Source organism: Harpia harpyja, chromosome 2, assembly GCF_026419915.1.
Source record: "Harpia harpyja isolate bHarHar1 chromosome 2, bHarHar1 primary haplotype, whole genome shotgun sequence".
NCBI classification, from domain to species: Eukaryota; Metazoa; Chordata; class Aves; order Accipitriformes; family Accipitridae; genus Harpia; species Harpia harpyja.
In genome coordinates, this window is record NC_068941.1 from 80,158,897 (window position 1) to 80,179,940 (window position 21,044).

Consider the following 21,044-nt stretch of genomic DNA (forward strand, 5'->3'; position numbering starts at 1 on the left):
TACAAAGTGTGGGGTAGATAAGAAGGTCGTTTCTGTGTTCTAACATCTAGAATTCAACATATTGTACACAAGGGAAAGCTTCAAGTATGCTATTTTTATGTCCTTATTCTCTCCTCTCCATGATCTTCTTTCCTATGCTGTTTTTCTCTCCTACTTCCTCTGAATTAGTTTTGCTTTTTACCTTCCCTAATACACTAGTCATGTTTTCCCCCACTTTCTTCCATATTTTCCTCAGCATTTAACATACAAAAGGGACATTTAACAGTTTCTCCAAGAAGTTTCCACCAGCAAACTATTATCAACATGGCTCAAAGAAAAACAGTGTGAATAGCCTACCTCCCACAGCACTCAAATTCTTTATAAAGCTAGTTGTAAAGGAACTTCAGCCCTGAGTATGCGGACTTAGCTTTGTTTGCAGAGCTTCCATGCATTAAGCACTGCTGAGGCATTATTTTGGTTGCTGCTCCATCTTTTAATGATCAAAGTGCATCTTGAGTAATTATCTACTGCCTAATGTAGTTAACTATCCAATATAATATGTGGCTATTTGTCATAGTAACGGCCTGCACTACATGACTGAAAGCTCCTTTCTATTCCTACATTCCTAGTGTGTACAATGCTATTTCCTTTGTGATCCTGCTTCCTGTTTGCAGTAAGAAACATAAAACTGATATTCCCTAGAGAAACTGAAATCCAACTGAATCTACCAAAGGTACCAGTCAGTGATACAGGGAGTCTGCTGTCCACAGCCAACTACATTAATAGTCTCATTATTGCTCACTAAAATCAATGAGAATTTTTCTATGGACTTAAGGCTGATCACTTTGTCTGATATGAAAACATTAGATATTCAAATTACTAATGAAGTAGCCTGAATTTTTTTTTTCCATACTACACAGAGTACACTGATCTAAGGGGAAAAAAATCTATTTATTTACTACATAGTAGATGTGGTGGATAGTGTTTTAAGATATCATCTTAAAAAGATCCTGTCAGGGACATATGCATCATATGACCATGAAGACCACAGTTAAGTCTACGAAGGAAAAGATTAATTAAATCACAAATGAGAAGACTATGTCTGATTATTACAGTGACCATATTTCTTTATATGTTCACTACCGTTATCTACAGACACCACTTGGAGCCTTCTGAAAGGAAAGCTATCACCTTTCCCATTAAAGCTGGACAAAAAATGTTGGTAGCTGGTCATTCATTACAGATGGAATTTTACTGAAACCATTTTATCTGAAGACTTTTATTTATTTATTTGAAGTCTGCCTTTTGAGCTCTTCTAGTTTCTAGTAGAGTCTTACAAAGTCAAATTATGCTGGACCCTGCACCTGATAAAACATTAACACTGTTTTACACATTTTGGGAGGGGATGGGAACAGAAGGGAGGACACGGACTAAGGAGTAGCAAGCACCACAGTATTCTGATTTAGAAGTGCCAAATCACACAAGGCTCCCCTCTGATCTCACCGATAACTACCAGATTATGAATACCGAAGTAAATCTGCTGTCTGCACAAAGGACACCTGAAGCATTCTGTGATGCTTTTCATGTTGTCTCCTCCTCTGAGGGCACTTAATCTTTGGGGAAGAACAGGTTGCAGGCTGTATAAACTATCCTAACTGCACACAGCCCATTCTTTACTAACGTCCCTTATTGCAGCTTTTAAAGTAATTCATACATTATCATATGAAATAATTAGACAAAAACGCCTGCCTTACCAGATTATCAAGCATTCGCATAAGAGCTTCAAATTCCTGTTCGCCAATCTGCCATTTTGGATGGGATACAGTACCCTCACCTGCTGGAGACTCAGGGGAACGAGACTTGGCTTTATACTTTCCAGGATCTAAAAGCACTAAATTGTCAGGTCCACCTGCACTGGCCAGGGTACGTACCTTAAAAACAGTAAAGTCACCTTTAGGTTTCTTGTTGCGGGGGAAACAACCAAAAAACCCCCCAAAATTGACATCAAAAAACAGAAGAGATCTACTTAATTTTAAAGGTAAATAAATTAACATACTTGTATAGAAGTTATCTTAAAGCTTTGGAAATATCTCTGTTTTAATAGGCAGCATATATCAAATCAATGGTTCCAATACAGTATTTCAATATTGCTGGTTAAACCAATGTTTCGGATGTCCTCGCATAATATAATGATTTCCAAATCAACATGTTAGTTTAGATCAAGAGTTTAACCAGTGAATTGCACAACTATTAATCTGTTTGAAGGTTAATAAAGCAGACTGTGTTATTACATAACATACTAAAATTCTTACTTGAATCTCACAGGCAAGCACTAGATTATGAATATAGTAGAAAGCCTCCTCAACAGTCTCTCCAACTGATACTAAGCCATGGTTTCTGAGAATAAGGACCTAGAGAGACATTGCAAATAAAGTTAACAGCAGTAAGGCAAGTATTTTCTTGCTCTTGATTAAAGAACATATCTCCCCCCCCCCCCCCCCCCCTACTTTTCTTGAATTCTAGGTGTAAATACTGACCTTGCTTTTAGGCCCCAAATTTTTCTGAATAACCACCTTTTCTTCATCATCCACTAAAATACCATGGTAGTCATGATAAGCTACTTCCCCTAGAGAAAGTGCTTCAGGTGAAATTGGCAAGAGACCACACTTCATTGCAGAAACCTAAGAAGTATTAAAACAACTAGCTTAATTTCTTGCAACAGAAAAAAATGGAAAGAAAAAAAGAAAGAAAATTTAATAATAGAATCACAGAGTAGTTTGGGTTGGAAGGGACCTTTAAAGGTCAGCTAGTCCAACCCCCCTATCATGGGCAGGGACGTCTTCAACTAGATCAGGCTGCTCAGAGCCCCGTCCAACCTGACCTTGAATGTTTCCAGGGATGGGGCATCTACCACCTCTCTGGGCAACCTGTGCCACTGTTTCACCAACCTCACTGTGAATAATCTTATAATGATGAGAATTATAATAGAAAATATGTTTTTGTATATTATATGTATGTGTCTGTATAGGCACATACATAGTGGTCGTATACTCCATCCCTAAAGCCTCTATTTTTCACAACTTTTTGATTGGATACAAAAGTCACATTGATCTTGGGTCTGACTCAGTATGGCTGCTTTTATACAACACCAACACCAATATGAAAAGACTCAGAAAAAAAAAACACCACCAAAAACAAACACCAAAATCAGCTGCATCCTTCATTCCTTTTAACCCACTCAGCGATTCCCCCCTCCCCGTCCCCCCCAAAAGAAGAAATCTAGTAATGAATTTTGACACAAGTAATTCCGCAATGCTGCGGGTAAAGTTCAGGAACATTTTTAAAGACTACTCTAGAATTCACCATTTTAGGAATCTGATCAATTATCCTTAAAACGGTTGTATCACTGCTGTTAATCAGTTCAAAAAACCCAAACAAACAGAATGTGAACTTTGAAATAGAGTCACCAGATGATTCTCAAAAAATTCCAAAGAGGTAAAACTGACTTGTAACCAGTTGTTCTAATGAGAGGCAATGGAAAAGTTTCAAATATTTAAGAAAACCTTGGTATATTTGCTTTACAAAACCAACAAAATATGCTATAGCTCTTATGACTCACTGTCAAAAGTTATGGTCTTTTGTGGTAAAGGCCACACAAATATGAAATACGTATCTTCCAATTACAGAGCTCGATTTACTGTCTGACCACTCATGTAACAACCAAATAAGGAGGATTTGATTGATTCAAACAGAATCACATATTTGAAGGCAGACTTAAAGGCTTTGTGCTCTTCAAAAAGAAAGTAAATCTGATTAAGGGGGACTCACCTATTTTCCAGTTTGGGCAGGGGGGGAGAACAGGACAGATGACAAATGAAAAACTGTGCTTACCGCTGCCCCTGCTGGTGTATGAATATGAACAATGCATTTAACATCAGGTCGAGCTGCGTAAATTGCAGAGTGCAAAGTAAAACCAGCTTGGTTTACTCCCAAATTAGTGCTTCCACGATCAACTACATCTCCCTGAATATTGATTTTAACCTGGGAATGAAAAGAATTAATTTCATAAATGAATCAAGACTACCAAAAATCTGATTTAATTCAGCATCTACCACTGAAACTCTAAAACCATATTTCTTTCAGTATTTTATTTTAACAAGTGTCAAAATGTGCACAATAAGGCTGTAGGTAGGATAATGATCAGGGCCCTGGCTTGAGATTAAGCTAACTAAAGAGGACATCAGAAACCATTGGATATGACATGAGAAATTGCTGCATGTAACAGGTAACAGTGCAAGAAGCTAACAAAAGTTACAGACAGCACTGCGACAAATGGCTGCATTTCACAGAGAGTTACAGTGGATTTATATAAGAAACTTGCAAACTTTACAGATACCTGAAGAAGAGTATTGGGACCTTTTGGGGAGTAGGTTCTTGAAAGGCCAGCACCTAGGTAACCATACCATTGATACCATGTAAGGCTGAGATTGCCCAGGTGGTAATGTTATGATACCAAATTTGGATATGGACATAGCAAAACTGGAATAAAAGGGAAAAAGTAATTATGCATGGGTTGTTTATTTGGGAGAGAACAAGATTGGAGAAAATGGAGTTTCAAAGCTGAGAAGGGAAGAACAAGCATGGGAGAAATGAAGAGAAAGGGGCGATGAAGGGCCAGTTGTGTAAGCAGGCTGCTGGTCAGCATGCTCATTTGGCTAAGCTATGTGCCTTATCACCGTAGTCTCTCTTATTAAATCCTGCTGCTAGCTATTTTCTGTGTGAACATGCTCTCTACCATATGTGCATTTTGCTACTTTCATGCAACCGTAATTCTCAAGGTACTTACATTCCTGATATAGAGATTAAATCAGAACACCTTTCAAAAAATGCAAAACACACAAAATACCCCCACAGCATGGCCCTTACCCTCTTCTAAAAATCTTGTAGTGGCAAGAAAGGGCAGGTCTCTGTTTTCTCCATTCCTTTTCCTATAGCTTTTTCAATTAAAATTTCATGGATGGTTAAGGTGGAGTTATGTAAGAAAGAGCCAACTTTACAGATAGCTGAGGGAGAGTATTGGGACCTTAAGGTGTCAAGTTTGAAATGTTACTACTCTGCACATACTTACCTCACCTCTCTGCTAGAGGTTACTTACCTTGCAGTAGCCAGGTAGAAAGAATAGTGTGTAAGTTTCTATTTTGTTTCAATACAAGAGAGTCAACCACATTAACTCAAGTTGCCTTCAGCAGCAGTGTCGACTAGACTGAAAATAAACACTCACAAAATGCTTCCCACTAGCTAACAGTCAAGAGAGTTGTGTCTTCAGCTGCAACCATTAGATCTCAAAAACATAATCCATCTATACCCTCAGCTACTTACATCATTAAATGATGGTAACTAAATTAGGCATCTGACACAACGTCTTGAAATTGTAAGTGGTTTGCATCATTTATGTCTGAAACACATACTGTTTCCCTCGACAAGCCTGACTCAACAGCCAGCAGCTTTCTAGGGTGTGATGTGATTAGCTATCCAAATGACCTGGCTCCTCTTTACAACTAGATCAACTGGAGGACACCTGGTGGTGAACACGTGCAAAGAAATCTCTCAGAAATACCTCAGCTGTCCCAAAACCAACCCTGTTGAATGAAACTATTCTAAACATGTAACACAGAGTAAAATATTCTCTAGGATAGAATTTAAACAGTGACAGATATACAGAGCAGATTCAGCTATTCATATTTTACAGCTATGAAAAATAGTAATTGCTTACCAGACTAGATGCAGTAACTTCACTATAGAGGAGTCCAAAAGGTACAATGAGAAAGTGTTCCTGCTCAGAATTTACTCTGGCCTACGGATAAAACAAGAGTAAAAGTTACTAAGAATATTTTAGTAAAGCATACAAGAAGGCCCAAAAACATGACAGTTACTTTCACTTCCTGAGTATGGACAGGGCAAGTATGCCTACAACATATGCAATATGACTTTCATGTATGCTGTAACAGATAATCAACATACAGAACAGTTAATTAACTCGTGTTGAACAAAACCAGATGGCAGATACGTATCAGGGTCCTTCAGACTGGTGGAAGGTAATAAGTCCTTAGATCCTGTGGTAATGACAACTCAACTACTGTGGATAAAAGGAATGATACTGAGAGAAATGGGAAAATAAAAAGTTACCATTTTTTTTTAGAAGAATGAGTTTATACTGCAACTGTATTTCTATCCTAGTAAAACAGAAGGTATGAAATAGAAGTGTGTGAGAAAACACAAGAATTTAGCCCACAGATCTAAAACACCTTGATGCTGAGAAGGGTTTTATCACTGATGCTGGTGCCTGAGAGACATCTGTGAGCAGTACAGCACACTTGGCAGGTTTTCTACCAAGTATCCTGACCCTCACTTATGTTTTTGCTCTTTTGTCTAATTCACACAATCAGGAGTTTATAATACAAAAATAATTCTGACTTCAAACCATTCACATCTTGGGATGCATCTGTTAAAAGTCTGTACAACGAAAAGTACAGGACAGCTAGGTAGTTTAGGTGTCTTTCAATGGAGAATTAAAAGGCTTTAAATGTTTTACTAGACAGGCGAGACAACTCCCTATTTTGCTATGAGTCTACCCAGGTTTTGTGTTTGGGTTTTTTGATATTTTTTTTTCAATAATTTAAAAATTTTATTTCTTTATTTATTTATGAATTCTGCATTTCCCTGAGATGCAGCTACTTTATGCTCCCTCATATCTTCTACTACTTGCAACATTAAATACATGTGTGCTTTGATATAGTTCTACTGCAGGGAAAAAAAATTTCTAAAATAAGTAGTTGATCAGTCATCCAAAAGCTTCTAGTACAAATCTGGCTTCATTTACAACCAGCTGGTAACATGCTATAGCACAAGAGCCTTAAACTGAACCAGTTAGTTGAAGTTAACCTGTACTTTTACGAATCACCAAAATAGTTCTCCATTACAGAAGTGTACATGATCTAGAAAATCTTTTACTTATTTATGCAAAACCAAGAACAGGTATTATTTAAAATGCCCCAAAAGCTAATAAGAAAGGTCAAATGTAAGATAAACAAGCAGCAAGACTCATAAACCACCTTACTTTAGGATTAGATCCAACAGCTCATGCCCTCAAAGCAAACCAAGACTTGGTGAATGATGTATACCTTCTGTAAACCTGTAATCTCAAATTCTGCCTAACCCTGGAGGCACCCAAGTTTACTCCACATTAATGTACTTGACATGAAAGCTTTTGACGCTCTGTAATTCTGCTTCTGTGTCAGGACTGCACCAGTCTGAACAATTCTACACACAGCAGCTGTCAGTGATTGATAAGGATCCAGAAAAGCAAAGACACTCCACCCAGCTCCTTAATATGCCCAGATTGGCATATACTTTCATATCCTCACAATTCCCTTCTCCTCTAACACACAGGCTTATGCCCCTCACAGTATGCTGTTGTATATTTTCTCTTACTTAAGAATTGCACTGGCAGCTTTTAACTTGAATGTAATCACGTAGTAATTAGAGCCTCCACTCACAAAAAACTGAAAACCTGGAGTCAAACTCCAGCTCTGCATGAAGCAATAGGCATTCACCACATTTCCAAAGGAGTGCCTTACTACCACACTACTACTTAATGTATGGGTATATGGAACAAAGACAAGACTATTTTGTAAATATAACAACCTTGTTCTAGATCAGCTTCTGAAGGTAAATTATATCTACTAGTCACCTTTCAGAATGCTATTCACTGGAGGCGTTTGTAAAAGACAGGTGAATTATGACTTGTGATTGCTGCTGACAAACCATTTAAGCAAGAGCTTTCCAGTACCACTTTGCCCTTCAAAACTGTCTAAAATACTTGCAGAATCTCATACTCCAAGTGCTTTGACTGTTTTCCACCCCAACTGGTATCACCTTCCTGTGCTTCCCCTGCCACCAAAAGAAACCAAACTTGAGGCATTCCACCCCAATCACGTGCCCTTGTCTTAACCAATTCCCTAGGCATGCTGCTCTTCATTACATTTATCTTTCTATCTAAATGCTTAAACATTCCCAGGGCTGAACTTTACACTAAAAAGCCATCTACAAACCTACTTATCTAATAATCTTTTTATTGCATTAATGTCCCTTTTACAAAATCAATTCTCCTGTCACATACGAAAAATGACGGGCGGCACAGAGATGTTTACAAGAACCATAATGTTGGATATGTTCCCATACTAAAGGAATGAAACAACATAACCAACATTGCCTTGATCCTATGCCTACCAATATCATTTATCATCTTCATCAGTTCACAAATAATATACCTTGAAATCTCAAAAAAGCAGTAATAATAAAATTACCATATTTCATTCAGACTGCAACTAGAATAACTGAAAATACATGAAGGACAACCTCTACTATGTAGAAAAAAAACAATTCAGCTCTGTCAGGAAAACAATTGACTGGGTTGCACACCACAGCTGTGACTTCACTCATGAGACTCATGTTGATCATTCTTCTGGCATATAAAACCTCCTTGATTTGACCTCCATGTCATTATTTTTATGGATGCCAGCAATTACTCAGTCACAAGGAAAATTGTTGGCACGCTGCATTAAGCTAAGTAGTTCACTCATGTTCAGAAATCCTATGGCTCCTTTTTCAAAAAGATTGGTACCTTGAATTATAAAATTAATCTGAATGACTAATTGGAAGATATTTTAGTACTTAGCAAGAAAACTAAGACATGAAATTGCAGAATAATACATACAATTATTCAAAGCATTTAAGATACTAAAAGACTGAGTCTTTCAGGAATCTTAATTTCATCATAAGAACTTTCATGTACACTCTCTTAAGACTCTATTCAGGCTATGGTAGCTGACATCCAAGCTGTTCCAATTCTTATTCGTGAGATGCAATGACAAATCTCTTCACTATTATACTGCTTTCAGAACCACTTTGCTCCTCTTCCACACAAAGAGAAAATGACAGATGGGGGAGGGAAGCAATCCTCTTGTATGTTAAAACAATTGGTTCAGTTATCTGTTGATTCAATACTCACTGTTATATGATTGTAAATAAGCTGAGACCAGCCAAAGAGATCTGCTAATCTGTAGAAAGCTGCCAATTTACATCGTAACAACTTCTCCCCTTTTTCATAAGCAATGGAATCTGATCCTCTCAGATCATTCACGGGTGTCACCATGCCAAGACCTGGAAAGGAGAAGGGGTAAAAAAACACAAGGGGGGTTGCGTTCAACATCAGTTAAAACCTAACAACACGCACCACTATTATAGTCATTGTTCTTACTAGTTTATAACAACATATTAACCTAAGAAATGGATAACAAACTTTAATTACTGTAATGTCATAATTTATATTACACAAATACAATGACAGTCTTGGACAACATCATTTATCTTTGGTAGACTCAGCGCTCGTTTTCTTCCTTAATATTCATAAGTGCTAAGGTGACAGTGTGTCCCTTAGCAAAGTATTTTTTTTTCTCTCTCAAACTAATGATTGTCTGTAAAATACAACTTCATTGTTAACAGAAAAATGTAACCCCAAATATTCCACTTTTTTGAGATACGTGATTTGGTATTCCTGAAAAGGAAGAATATAAAAAGATGCACACAGGTTCATTTAATTAGGAAAAATTAAGTACAAGCTAGAGAGAGGAGGCTTACAGTAAATAATTACAAACGCTGTAGTTCTAGTTAGTGTGATTAGAAACGTGGTTAAAAGTAACTGTGATAAAGCAGAACCAGGCCATGCTACAGTCTAAACCATAGATTTATTTTGGAGCACAGGCAAGGGTTTATATTATCTTAACACGAAACCTGTGTGTACATGCATTCACACATTTTAGTTTTTGTTTTCCTTCTTCGTTTTGCTTGCTGATGTTTCTTATCTATAGCTTCACTTCACAGGAGAAAGCTGCAAACAGTATTTCAATGACAAAAATAATTAGTTTCTAAAGACCTTCGCTGTTACTAGACTACTAATGAACATTTCATTTTCCTGCAGACAATCCATGTGGTAAACATTAGCAATATTTAAATCTTTACATTTTTTACTAGTGCTGACTTATCAGGCTTATTTTTCAGTTAAGATATCTGGCCTGGTTTTGACTGGGATAGAGTTAATGGTCTTACTAGTAGCTGGTATAGTGCTATGTTTTGGGTCCACTGTGAGAAGAATGTTGATAACACACTGATATTTTTAGTTGTTACTAAGTAATGTTTATACTAAGTCAAGGATTTTTCAGCTTCTGATGCCCAGCCAGCAAGAAGGCTGGAGGGGCACAAGAAGTTGGGAGGGGACACAGCCAGGACAGCTGACCCCAACTGGCCAAAGGGGTATTCCGTAACATGCGACGTCATGCCCAGTATATAAACTGGGGGGAGTTGGCTAGGGAGGGGTGGATCACTGCTTGGGAACTAACTGGGCATCGGTCGGCGAGTGGTGAGCAACTGCACTGTGCATCACTTGTTTCGTATATTCCAATCCTTTTATTATTATTGTCATTTTATAATTGTTATTATTATCATTATTATTTTCTTCCTTTCTGTCCTATTAAACTGTTCTTATCTCAATCCTTGAGTTTTACTTCCCCCCCCCCCCAATTCTCTCCCCCATCCCACTGGCTGGAGGGGAAGCGAGTGAGCAGCTGTGAGGTGCTTAGTTGCTGGCTGGGGCTAAACCACAACAATACCACACTTGAAATAGCTTTTGATTTAAATTATATACATGAATCACATTGCATATCACTGTGGCGTTTAGAAACTAATCAATTCATTTTATGTTTGCCATGTTCCTGTGAGCAGAACAGTATAGCATTTGAACTTCACAGCACTTTTCATTTCATTCACACAGCCTTCATTTTAAGCTTTTAAAAAAAAAAAAGAAATTCAACTATTATAAATTAAGGTGCACTCACTCATGTTTAACGCAGCCATTCCGCCCTGTGGTGCTGCAGGGTAGACATTTGGTACATTTGTTGTCATGAAATCCGCAATCTGCTGTAAAGCCAATAAACCTGTTGGGTTCTTCCCCTTCTTAAATTGTTCCTGGATCATAGATTCCAGTTCTTCACAAAAAGCCTAGCAACAGGACATGGCATACTGTAAAGCGTGTTCAAATGAACATCAACCTTTCACACACAGCTTCTTTCTAGCACTTGGATGGAAACATCCTATACCTCTTCTGAAAACCAGCTCAGGGCAGAATTACTGGGTGCACACCGTTACTTGAAAATGTTGCTCTCTGGAGCTCCAAGGATATGAGTCACTTTTTTGTGAATGGAAATTCCAGCATTCTCTCCAAGTAACACCAAAACTCATTGAACCTACTAATATGGATTTCTGGAAGAAGGAGCAGTACGTACAATCGACTTGAACACAAAACATGAAAAGAAAAGTAGTAGAACCAGAAAAGAGAAGGAAAGTTGTAAGTGTGGCTTACAGGGAACTGAGAGCCAAGAAAGAATCCAGGAACACAGGAAGGAATAGCCATTAAATTTTTAAAATATGTTTAAACAAGGGGTGGTTACTTTTCTCCTGGTTGGTTTTTTTTTCCTTTTTGTTTTGGTAATGGGGTTTTTTTGGTTTTAACTTTGAAAGGAAGAAAATAGTATTTTTTACTATTGTTAGTAGCTGCTGCTTTTGACAAGAACACTGGAATTTGTACTGAAAGAGAAGTATTCCAATCATTAAGTGAATCTAAATCAAATGGGTTGATTTCACGTGGAAAAACTGTGAATATACCAATGCATCCCTATTTTTAATGAAGTTCTGTCATGAAATGTTTTGTATCTAAAGTCAACCACCAGTTATTACAAAAGGAAAAAAATGTTATGAGATAAATGTTGTTTTGTGTACTCTCTCCCTGAGGGAAACATCTTTAATATTAAATGTCAATCATTCATAGTTTATTATTGTGCAGCATTCAGAAAGAGATATATAAAAATATTTCACATGTCAGAATCATGTATGAAAAATTAAGCACAGGACAGACCTGCCTTGTATAAGCTCCTCTTTGAAGCGTTACTTAATTTATGAATACTGAAATATGAAACAAGTGAAAAAATGTCTGTCCCGGACTAGATGGAAAATATGAAAAAATTTTGATGATTACACAGAGAATTCTGAAAGCAAGACTGAGGAGCTGCTTCATGAGTAGACAATAAAAATTCAACCAGATAATGTGAGGAAAAATTAGGCTACAATTAGAATACTTCAGAAGAAAGGCCAACCAGAAGAAAGATCAAATGGATCTAGGATACCACAAAATTCTCCAATTCCATAGGGACATTAAAAAGAGAGATAATAAATTTATCACTTTAAAGGTGGAGCATTTTCTTTTCTTACTGGGCTTTGAAGAATCATGGAGACTCTCTTCTTCTGTTCCATCATGTTAAAATCCTGGCGAAGGTCAGGTGCCATATTCCTCTCTCTCAAATAATCTGGATTATTTTCATCAACTCGATCAAAATACCTCTCTTTATGAGGGGCTGTTGTTGGAGGTGGTGAAGTCACCACCCCCACACCAGAATCACCATTCATAGCACAGTTTTAAGGAACCTATGAAGAGGGGGCAGAGAAGAGGAATAAATAAATCAAGCAAGGAAATAATTAAGAACTTTGTACATGTTTCTTGTTTCAGAGTTAACAGGTAAAATCCACCTAAAATTAGCATGGCTTCCCAAACACAGAAACCATGTTTGTGAAATTGGATAGCAATATTTTAGAGGAGAAAGAAAGCTTTTAAAATACATGACTGGAAAAGTAGGTTAACATATACAAAAAGTCAAATATGCTACATACGTACATGCTACACAAAACTAATAACAGTGTTCCCATCTAAAGTACCTCCAGTTCTTTAAGCTGTCTACGCAGCTTGATTTTCAGAAGCACGGGAGCCCTTCAAACATTCTCACAGACAATGACAGAGAAGTTCAAGACACGCGAGGTCTGAACTCATTGGGTTTGGTCTTTTGGTTTTTTTTTTTTTTACTTAAAAAGTTTAAGCAGACATAATGAAAAGAATATTGCATAAATCAGAATTTAAATCATTACGGAAAATAAGACATTACACATGTTCATTAATATGAAGAATCAACCCCACCAAAACATGCTCAGATTGCTAAAATGTTTCTGGAGACAAACACAGAAATACTGACTCTGCAACCTGAGGCGTACTTTTCACAAATGTATTTATTTTAGGTTCATTCAACAACATCACTAGATTAGCATGTGGTTTTTGGAATCTGGAAAGCACACACACAAACACAACCCCCACCCACTGGCTAGGGTTCATTTCAGTTTTACATGTTGTAATCAGCAATTGCATGTATCTACTAGAAAGGCTGAAAACCCCGCTGGCATTGCTCATACACACATCCTTCTTTCACTCAGAAGAATCCCTTTGCGTAACATGACCCTAGTTTTTGGGGCACATTATTATAACCTTCATTCCAAAACCCTTTTTAGAAGATTTTTTGAAGCCTTCTACTGACAAGCAACCAGTTCAATAAAGCCACCCTTGCAACACCTTGAGACTCAAACCTCTGACTCCTGATCATCTGACATACCAAATTAAAGCTCTTTCAGAAAAGATTTTTTTTTTTTGCATATTGTACACGATTAAACAAAATGGCACTGACACAAACTGTATTTCACTGAACTGTAATAAGAATATTTAACTCTGAATGGCTTGCTAGTTCAGCAAACTGCAATTGTTTACATTATACACAAAATATGCAAGGTTGAAATCCCTTGCCATCATGACATTTAGCAACTTTACTAAGAAAATAAGCCAAGAAAAGCTAGCAGGTCTTTTCCTAGAGGTGGAAGAATAGATAAAGAGAATAAAGTAGCAGAATCTGGCTCCCTGTCCCAGTACAGTGAAACAGACTAATTTCAATAATGCTGATTTGGATTCGGGGTTCACACAGTAAGGAGAACGCTGATTTAAACAGTCAATTTCATTATGCATCTTTAGTTTTGCAAGGATTAGTACCATTAAAATCTGCTGATATTATCAAGTCATTGAAATTCTTCTTGCTATGCAGTAGGAAAGATTGTACATATCTTTATTTAAGTAATGATTAATCTACATATCATAACTAGTAAATTTTGATATACGTCTCTATTCTTTTACTGTTTTTAGATTTTTCTTAGTGACTCGTCTTAAACTGTACTTGCTTGTGGATTTTAATTTGATTAGGAATTTGCTTGCATATTTATTAGCTAAAACCACCTCAGATGTAGATGCACACAGAAAAGGCAAGTTTACATAAATTATTTTGAAATGCAGATTATGTTAAAATCATTGTGGTGAAGAAAATCATCTACTTCAAAATTTCAGAATTAGCAGATCTCATCCTATTTAATTCTTACATTAGAAAACAAGTTTCAAAACTCAACTGGTTTCTTATTTCAGAATGAACAAATCACTGAACTGAGACAGTTGAACACAATGAGCAAAAGAAAAGTATTTTCCTTGACTCTGCAGAACAGGATACTACTATCAAAATCTAAGTTGGCACTTAAGACACTCAAGTTTTAGATGCTCAGTGATTTCCACCCACGGAGTTGCTAAATAAACACACACAGACACCTCTGCACTGTTTAAAGTATTTCATTTTAAACCAATCAGTTTAGGCTTTAAAAGTCATGGTCAGATTTTTTTTCTTTTTTTCTTTAAAGTAAGCACATACACACATCTTTATTATTACAACTTCTTTTAATTACTAGCTTTCCTCCACCCAGGAAGAAATATAGGGTATAGCGAGAAAAAATAATGCTTTTATCTGCATGGAAAACCTTTTAAGGTGTTAGACCTAGAAAGTTTTAAGCAAGTGATGTTATAGCAAAGGAGCCACCTCTACTTTTGCAGCTTCAGATCCCTGTAAGTTCCCTTCCTCCTCACAACCTCCAGCCTGCACCATCTGCCATTTCACACCTCAACAATGCTTTTGAAGGCCCGCTACCACTTTCCACAAACCCTCTTCTGAGCTCTATCAGCTAGCCTAATGCCTCCGCATCCAGCTTTTTGTTGAAAAATGACAGTTTGCAGATCCAAACATATGGCTTACTCTCTTACAATAATAGCTCACTTGGCCCAATCTAAGTCTGAATTTCACCACCCTGTGCTTACCACAAGGAATCAGGGAGTTTAGAAACAGTGCACGGGCAAGTCCACAAATAAAGACAAACTGAACCACTCAAGTAGTTCAGAATTTATACCGCATTCTGTTGAGTGCAGCCCCAAAAGTGTATTTACTTTAAAGCAAAGCATGGGAAAACAATCAAGTTTGAGCTTACTGCCACGGCCACCAGCAGAGAACAATGGCCCACTCCTGCCTGATGAAGCATTCAATTTCCTGAATATATTTAAGTGTAATGTTGTATCTTGTGTATATGTGTATGTGCAGTCTTATTTAAAGAAGAGTGTACACACATTTGCAAACATGATTTTGAGTTTAATTATTCACACTAATTCCTCTTACTTTCAGAGTACCAAAAGCTATTTCCAAATGAATTATATACCTAATTACTTCTCTTCACTGTTTCTTACTCACACTGGAAAGAAGCTGGTCCCTAACAGCCTGCACAGGCAACATTAAAATGGAATCACAGTGTCTTGCCAAAGTTGTATTACTCCTTCACTCAGGTATAAAATGGCATTCAAGAAGGTCCTGGGAAGCTATTACTGCTTCATCACTATGCAGTGGCAATAATTTAATAGGAAATTCAGTGTTTAACATTAAGCAATCTTTTTATATCTAAGGTTAAATATCAGTTTCATAGCTCAGTTTTGTAGATAACCAAAATTAATGGCATCTCACCCCCCAAGGTCTAGTAATTAACTGTTTCAACATAACTGTAATAGTAATTGTTTACTTTAATTGCTGTCAGCTACTGATGATAAAGGTATTGATTTTTGAATTAGAAACAGATGTGTTTGACAACACTTTGCACAAGCCATTGAAATTTATTTATGAGTTTCCTCGGAAGACCCTTTGGGAGTAAGGTGTGATGAACTCTCCAGAAAGAGCTTCAGCAATATGTATACCAATAAATAAATAAAAGGAATCTGAACAGTTAAGCTGAATACACACTGGGGAATGGCCAATGGTTCTATAAACTGGAAAGTCACACTGAAAATCACATCAGGCTGCTCAAGCAGTGAAAAAAGAAAAAATTAAGACCATCTTCACACCCACAACTCTTCAGTACAGACAGTTCCTTTCCAATGTAGTGTACTACAGCCCCCAAGTAAGATAAGCTGTAATGTCAAAGAACTTTCTCCCATGATAAGTGTTTTTATGCAAGAGCCTGTTCTAACACAACTGTATCACAAAAAGCCACACCCTTAACTGAAAAAGCTGTGGCTGGAAAATATAAGTCCATAAAAAGCCCTTCTCTTGGAAGCAGCCATTTTCAAATATAAAAAGACAGTCAGAGGGAACAGCATCTATTACTGGGGGGAGGACGGGACGGGGGACAACCCCCAAATCATAAAATCCAAATCACACCTTATAGTGTGACGCAATTAGATCCATTCTTCTAATACATATGTATGTATAAACACTAGAAATTTCAATAAGCCACCACATCAAATGAGAGCCACCAAGCCAACTCACAGCGTATTGTTATTTATCACAGGGCATGCACATGTGTATGCAAGTACTATAAACAGGTTGTTCACGAAATAAAACTGGTTTCTTGACAAAAAATTTATAAAATTTATAGCACATTTACAGATACTGAGCACTGTTTACAAAAAGCGTTCTGAAATTAGTATTAGTATTTTGGGTTACTTTTATCTCTGAAAATCCCCTTCTTCCCCATCCTCTTCTAACTCAAGCGAATTCCATCACAGGATTCACCCAAGAGGAAGTGGTGCTACAAAGTTTAGTTTAAACAAAAGAAGAAAGTTTCAGAACAGGAATGCCATATAATCATTCACGTTAACATCCAGGAAGAATCAAAATCTCAATTTTTAAACAGCTTATGTTCCTCAGTACTCAGTCTGGAGAGTTAGATGATGCACATATAGTTAAATAAACTTAAACAGGTAACACAGTGAATAACACCCAATAAGAATCTACAATAATTTAAGGGTGCGTTAAAAAAAAAAAACAACCCTTAAATCTAAAAATTATATAAAATAATTTAAAAAAACAACATTGGATTAGGGCTGGGATCTCATTGTAGTTAATAAACACATTTAAAACTTTAATATTAAACTCATTTCAATACCTGAAAGTTGGCACAGATCTAAGTACTTATGCTTCTGGTAGTTTATAGGTTCAGTGTTTCTCACCTGAATCATCTCATGAATATTATGGGAACCTTGAGAAGATTTAAAATGTCTCACAATATGTACACTAGCAGGGACCAGCTAACTACATTTCTTGGAAGAAATGATTTTTGCAATCGCTTAAAGGTTCATTTTGTTTTGTAGTAACTTGTAATGGGTTTTTTGCTCCTCCACACCCAGAGGAACTTGTTTTTACTAAGGCTGCAGTCGATGGAATTTGACCTAATCTAAAGGCTCACTGCCACCAAAGGACTGAGCACGCCTCTTCACACTAATGCAGCTTTTAAGTCTGCTGAGGCCAGTTCAGAATAAAAATACACTCCAAGAAGCAGGAAGGAGGTTGTGACAAGACGACAAGGGAGCCTAAAAGACTTCTAAAAAATTTAAAATACACTGTCAACTCACAAGACAGTGCATGCAAAAAAACCTCCTACAGTTTTGTTTGGCTTTTTTTAAGTTTAAGAGAGTTATCTGATCAAGACCTTACAAAATCAAGGCATTTCGGAGAAGAAAAAAAAATGAAAACAAAAACCTGCCCTCTTCCTGGTGGCTTACAATTTCTCTGTACAAAATAACATGCAAGCAAAACATCTGTATGGGACCTTGCGTCAAATTTGCAAAGTAAATGAGCAGCACACTTGTTAACTGTCAATACTATCCCAGACACTAGCAACAAAGATCGAGGGTAACCATTTCCAGAACTTATAGCTTCTGAGCTCTATTTTTAAAACAACATAGTAATTTGCTTTGTATCCAAGTTTTTCTGACAGTTCTTTCAACAAGTTATCTTCTCTCAAACCAGAACTATGCCACTAAGTCTAACAGAGGTGAAAACAGATTTGACAAGAAGTTACTGGGGAAGGGACAAGGGGGTAGCAAAACAAATTAAAGTAACATGTTTTCTTTACTGTTGTGCAAATGAGCAGCCTTTGAAGACTAAAAGTTACCTAAAGGCTCATGTAAGTGACAGGTCAGGCAGTGAGCTGGCAGGAGGAGGGAAGGGAGCTCTATTTTGGATGCAAACAGAAAAGGACAGGGAAAGAACAGAGAAAAGACAGAGTAATTTTATGGCCCAAGAAAGAGACTTAGGGGACTGCGGAAAGCTACAGAGCTGAAATTACTGCACAGGGAAGTCAAGAGGTGACAGAAGGGAGAAATAGGAAGGGAAGGGCTGAGCAGCACTGGGGTGGCGCAGCACTGTGGGCAGCAAAAAACCCAAGAGGTAACTGAGCCATTGCAAACAGTCTGAGTTCGCATGAAAACTGAGTTGGTGGGGAGATGGCGAGGAAGCAGAACATCCATCTACAGAAAATAAGGTTTCATTATCACTTGCATTTTCTGCAAAAAAACTGTTCATAAATTTGCAGTGTTACCAATTCACTCAATATTCTGGTACTTTCTGTATTTTTTTCAATTTTCCTTTACTTAAGAATAACATTGGCCAAACTTGCTCCATTAAAAAAAAAAAAGAAATCAATATAACTTTGTAATAGGGAAATTATTTATGATTTGCCCTACAATTTCCATCATTATCAGTGAGAACATTTTGGCACCAATGAGACTGGATTTGTTCTTGCCATTTCAAATGTTTCCTACTGAACTTTTAAAAAAGGAAAAGCTGGCACTATCTTAGGAAGTCTAAGAACAAAGAAAGTAAATCATGACTGTACTACTTACCAGACAACATGCTTAACATCATGAACAAATATATTCTTTTTTAGCAAATGTTCCTAGCTCATGCATCTTCAGAATTTCCCCTGCTCTTTGTTTTCAAACAGGAAGAGACTATTTCATGAACAAGAACAGTTATTTATCTTGTACTGAATGCAGGCACCATCATCTTGCTTATTAACAGAGATGCTGCAAGTTAAATACTGGACTCTAAAAATTTAGAGAAATCCAACAGTTATCTGACCAAAAGTATTGCATTTTCTATCTGTAATATCATGCCTTACTATCTATGACAGTAGTTCAAGAAACAAACTCTGTTAGAGAACAAGGAAAAGAAAAGAAAAAATAGATCAAGTCCCAGAAACTTACTTGAAATGCACCTACTCTGTAAGCAACTCTTTCCCATTTTCACCTTCTCTGAAACACTGAAATCAGAGGCTTAGCACAGTGGGCTGTAGGTGATCACAAGGTTACATAAAGAACTGGCAAAAATTTATTTGGGTAGACTTGAGACCTCAAACCATAGAAAAGGGTAAACATTTATAAACATTTTTAAGACACAGTATTACTTGTGTATAGAAGCTCATCAACATTTCTTATTATTTCCAATATTTACACTAAAAAAACCCCTCTTAAAATTTAAGAGATTCTTTGTTAAGAACAAATAATAGAGCTAGAAATCTGCTTCAAATTAGACCTAAATTTCCAAATATTTATGAAGGGCAAGAATCTATATAACAGAATTGTCAAAATAGCAGTTGCTACAGGCCTTTTACCATACAAAATATCAAATTGCTTTCCGATTGACAAAAAAAAGTTATAATTTTCTTTGTTTAAAGAACCAATGATCACCAAAAAAATGTTTCATTAAGACCATATACTTATAATATTAAGTCCTTTCTTAGTTGGCATCCTCTGACTGTACAGAAAAATTAAAAGATCCTGCATTTAGAACAGGAAGCATAATCTACAGTAAATCAGGAGGAAAAAAAAAAAGAAAAAAAAGAAAAAACACAATTAACCCCCCCCAACATCTTGGAAATTATGTTACTTAAGAAACAAAACATCAAAACCCATTAATAAACAAGTTTTCTAGGCTGCTGTGTTAAGAGAACATTTAAGGAGCCACAGGTAAAGCACAGCAATAACTATGTCAGGTTGTAAAACAATGTAATTGTTGTCTAGCTTTACCAAAGCCAAATGAAGCAGGTGACTGGGAAAAGCCAGTGCAGATTCACCAGAGGCAAATCTTGCCAGACTAACCTGATAACCTTCTACAACAAAATAACATTTCCTGTCAACATCGGGAGAGTAATAGATATTGTTTACCTGGATGTCAGCAAAGCATCTGACACTTTCCCACAGCCTTCTGCTGGACAAACTGCCAAGATACAGATTGGATGGGTGGTCTGCAAGATGGGCAGGAAGCTGGCTCACAGTCTGCACTCAGAAGCTACTGATCAATGGTTTCTACTCAGGCTGGCAGCCTGTCACAAGTGGGGGACCCCCAGGGATCGACAGTGGGACCCACACTGTTCAACATCTTCCTAAATGATCTGGACGATGGGACTGAGAGCACCACCACCAAGTTTGCTGATGACACCACACTGGGTGGTGAGGTGGATGCATCAGAAGGGAAAGCCATCTTACAGACAGACTAGGACAGGCTGGAAGAGTGAGCTAGCAAGAACAGTATGGAGTGTAACAGAGACAAGTGCAAGGTCCTGCAGCTGGGACGACACAACCAAAGAGCCCGGTACAGGCTGGGATCTGTGTGGCTGGGGATCAGCCTTGCTGAAAGGGACTCAAGGGTCCTGGCGGACAACAAGCTGAACAGGAGTCAGCAGTGCACCGCTGCAGCCATGAAGGCAAATCGGATCCTGGGTTGCATCTGCAGGGACATTACTAGCACAGATAAGAGATGTGATCATGCCAATCTACCTAGCGCTTGTCAGGCCACACCTGGAGGACTACTGTGTCCTGTTCTGGTCTCCACAATTCAAGAAAGACGCAGACAGACTGGAGAGGGTCCAAAGGAGGGCCAAATACAGCT

The 21,044-nt window shown here is 37.4% G+C and overlaps 1 protein-coding gene across 13 annotated transcripts in view; it reads right to left on the bottom strand.

Moving 5' to 3' along the window:
- ADD1 (adducin 1) overlaps window positions 1-21,044 on the bottom strand; it is a 66,590-nt gene that overhangs the window by 21,946 nt on the left and 23,600 nt on the right. For all 13 annotated transcript variants that reach the window (XM_052780612.1, XM_052780613.1, XM_052780614.1 and 10 more), the window contains 8 exons: window positions 12,361-12,573; window positions 10,932-11,094; window positions 9,050-9,201; window positions 5,753-5,833; window positions 3,871-4,020; window positions 2,517-2,660; window positions 2,292-2,390; window positions 1,734-1,910 (listed from right to left, as the gene is read on the bottom strand). In XM_052780612.1, the coding sequence (XP_052636572.1) occupies window positions 1,734-1,910; window positions 2,292-2,390; window positions 2,517-2,660; window positions 3,871-4,020; window positions 5,753-5,833; window positions 9,050-9,201; window positions 10,932-11,094; window positions 12,361-12,555 (1,161 nt within the window). In that variant the 5' untranslated portion in view covers window positions 12,556-12,573. Of the gene's footprint in view, window positions 1-1,733; window positions 1,911-2,291; window positions 2,391-2,516; window positions 2,661-3,870; window positions 4,021-5,752; window positions 5,834-9,049; window positions 9,202-10,931; window positions 11,095-12,360; window positions 12,574-21,044 lie in introns of those variants that run through there.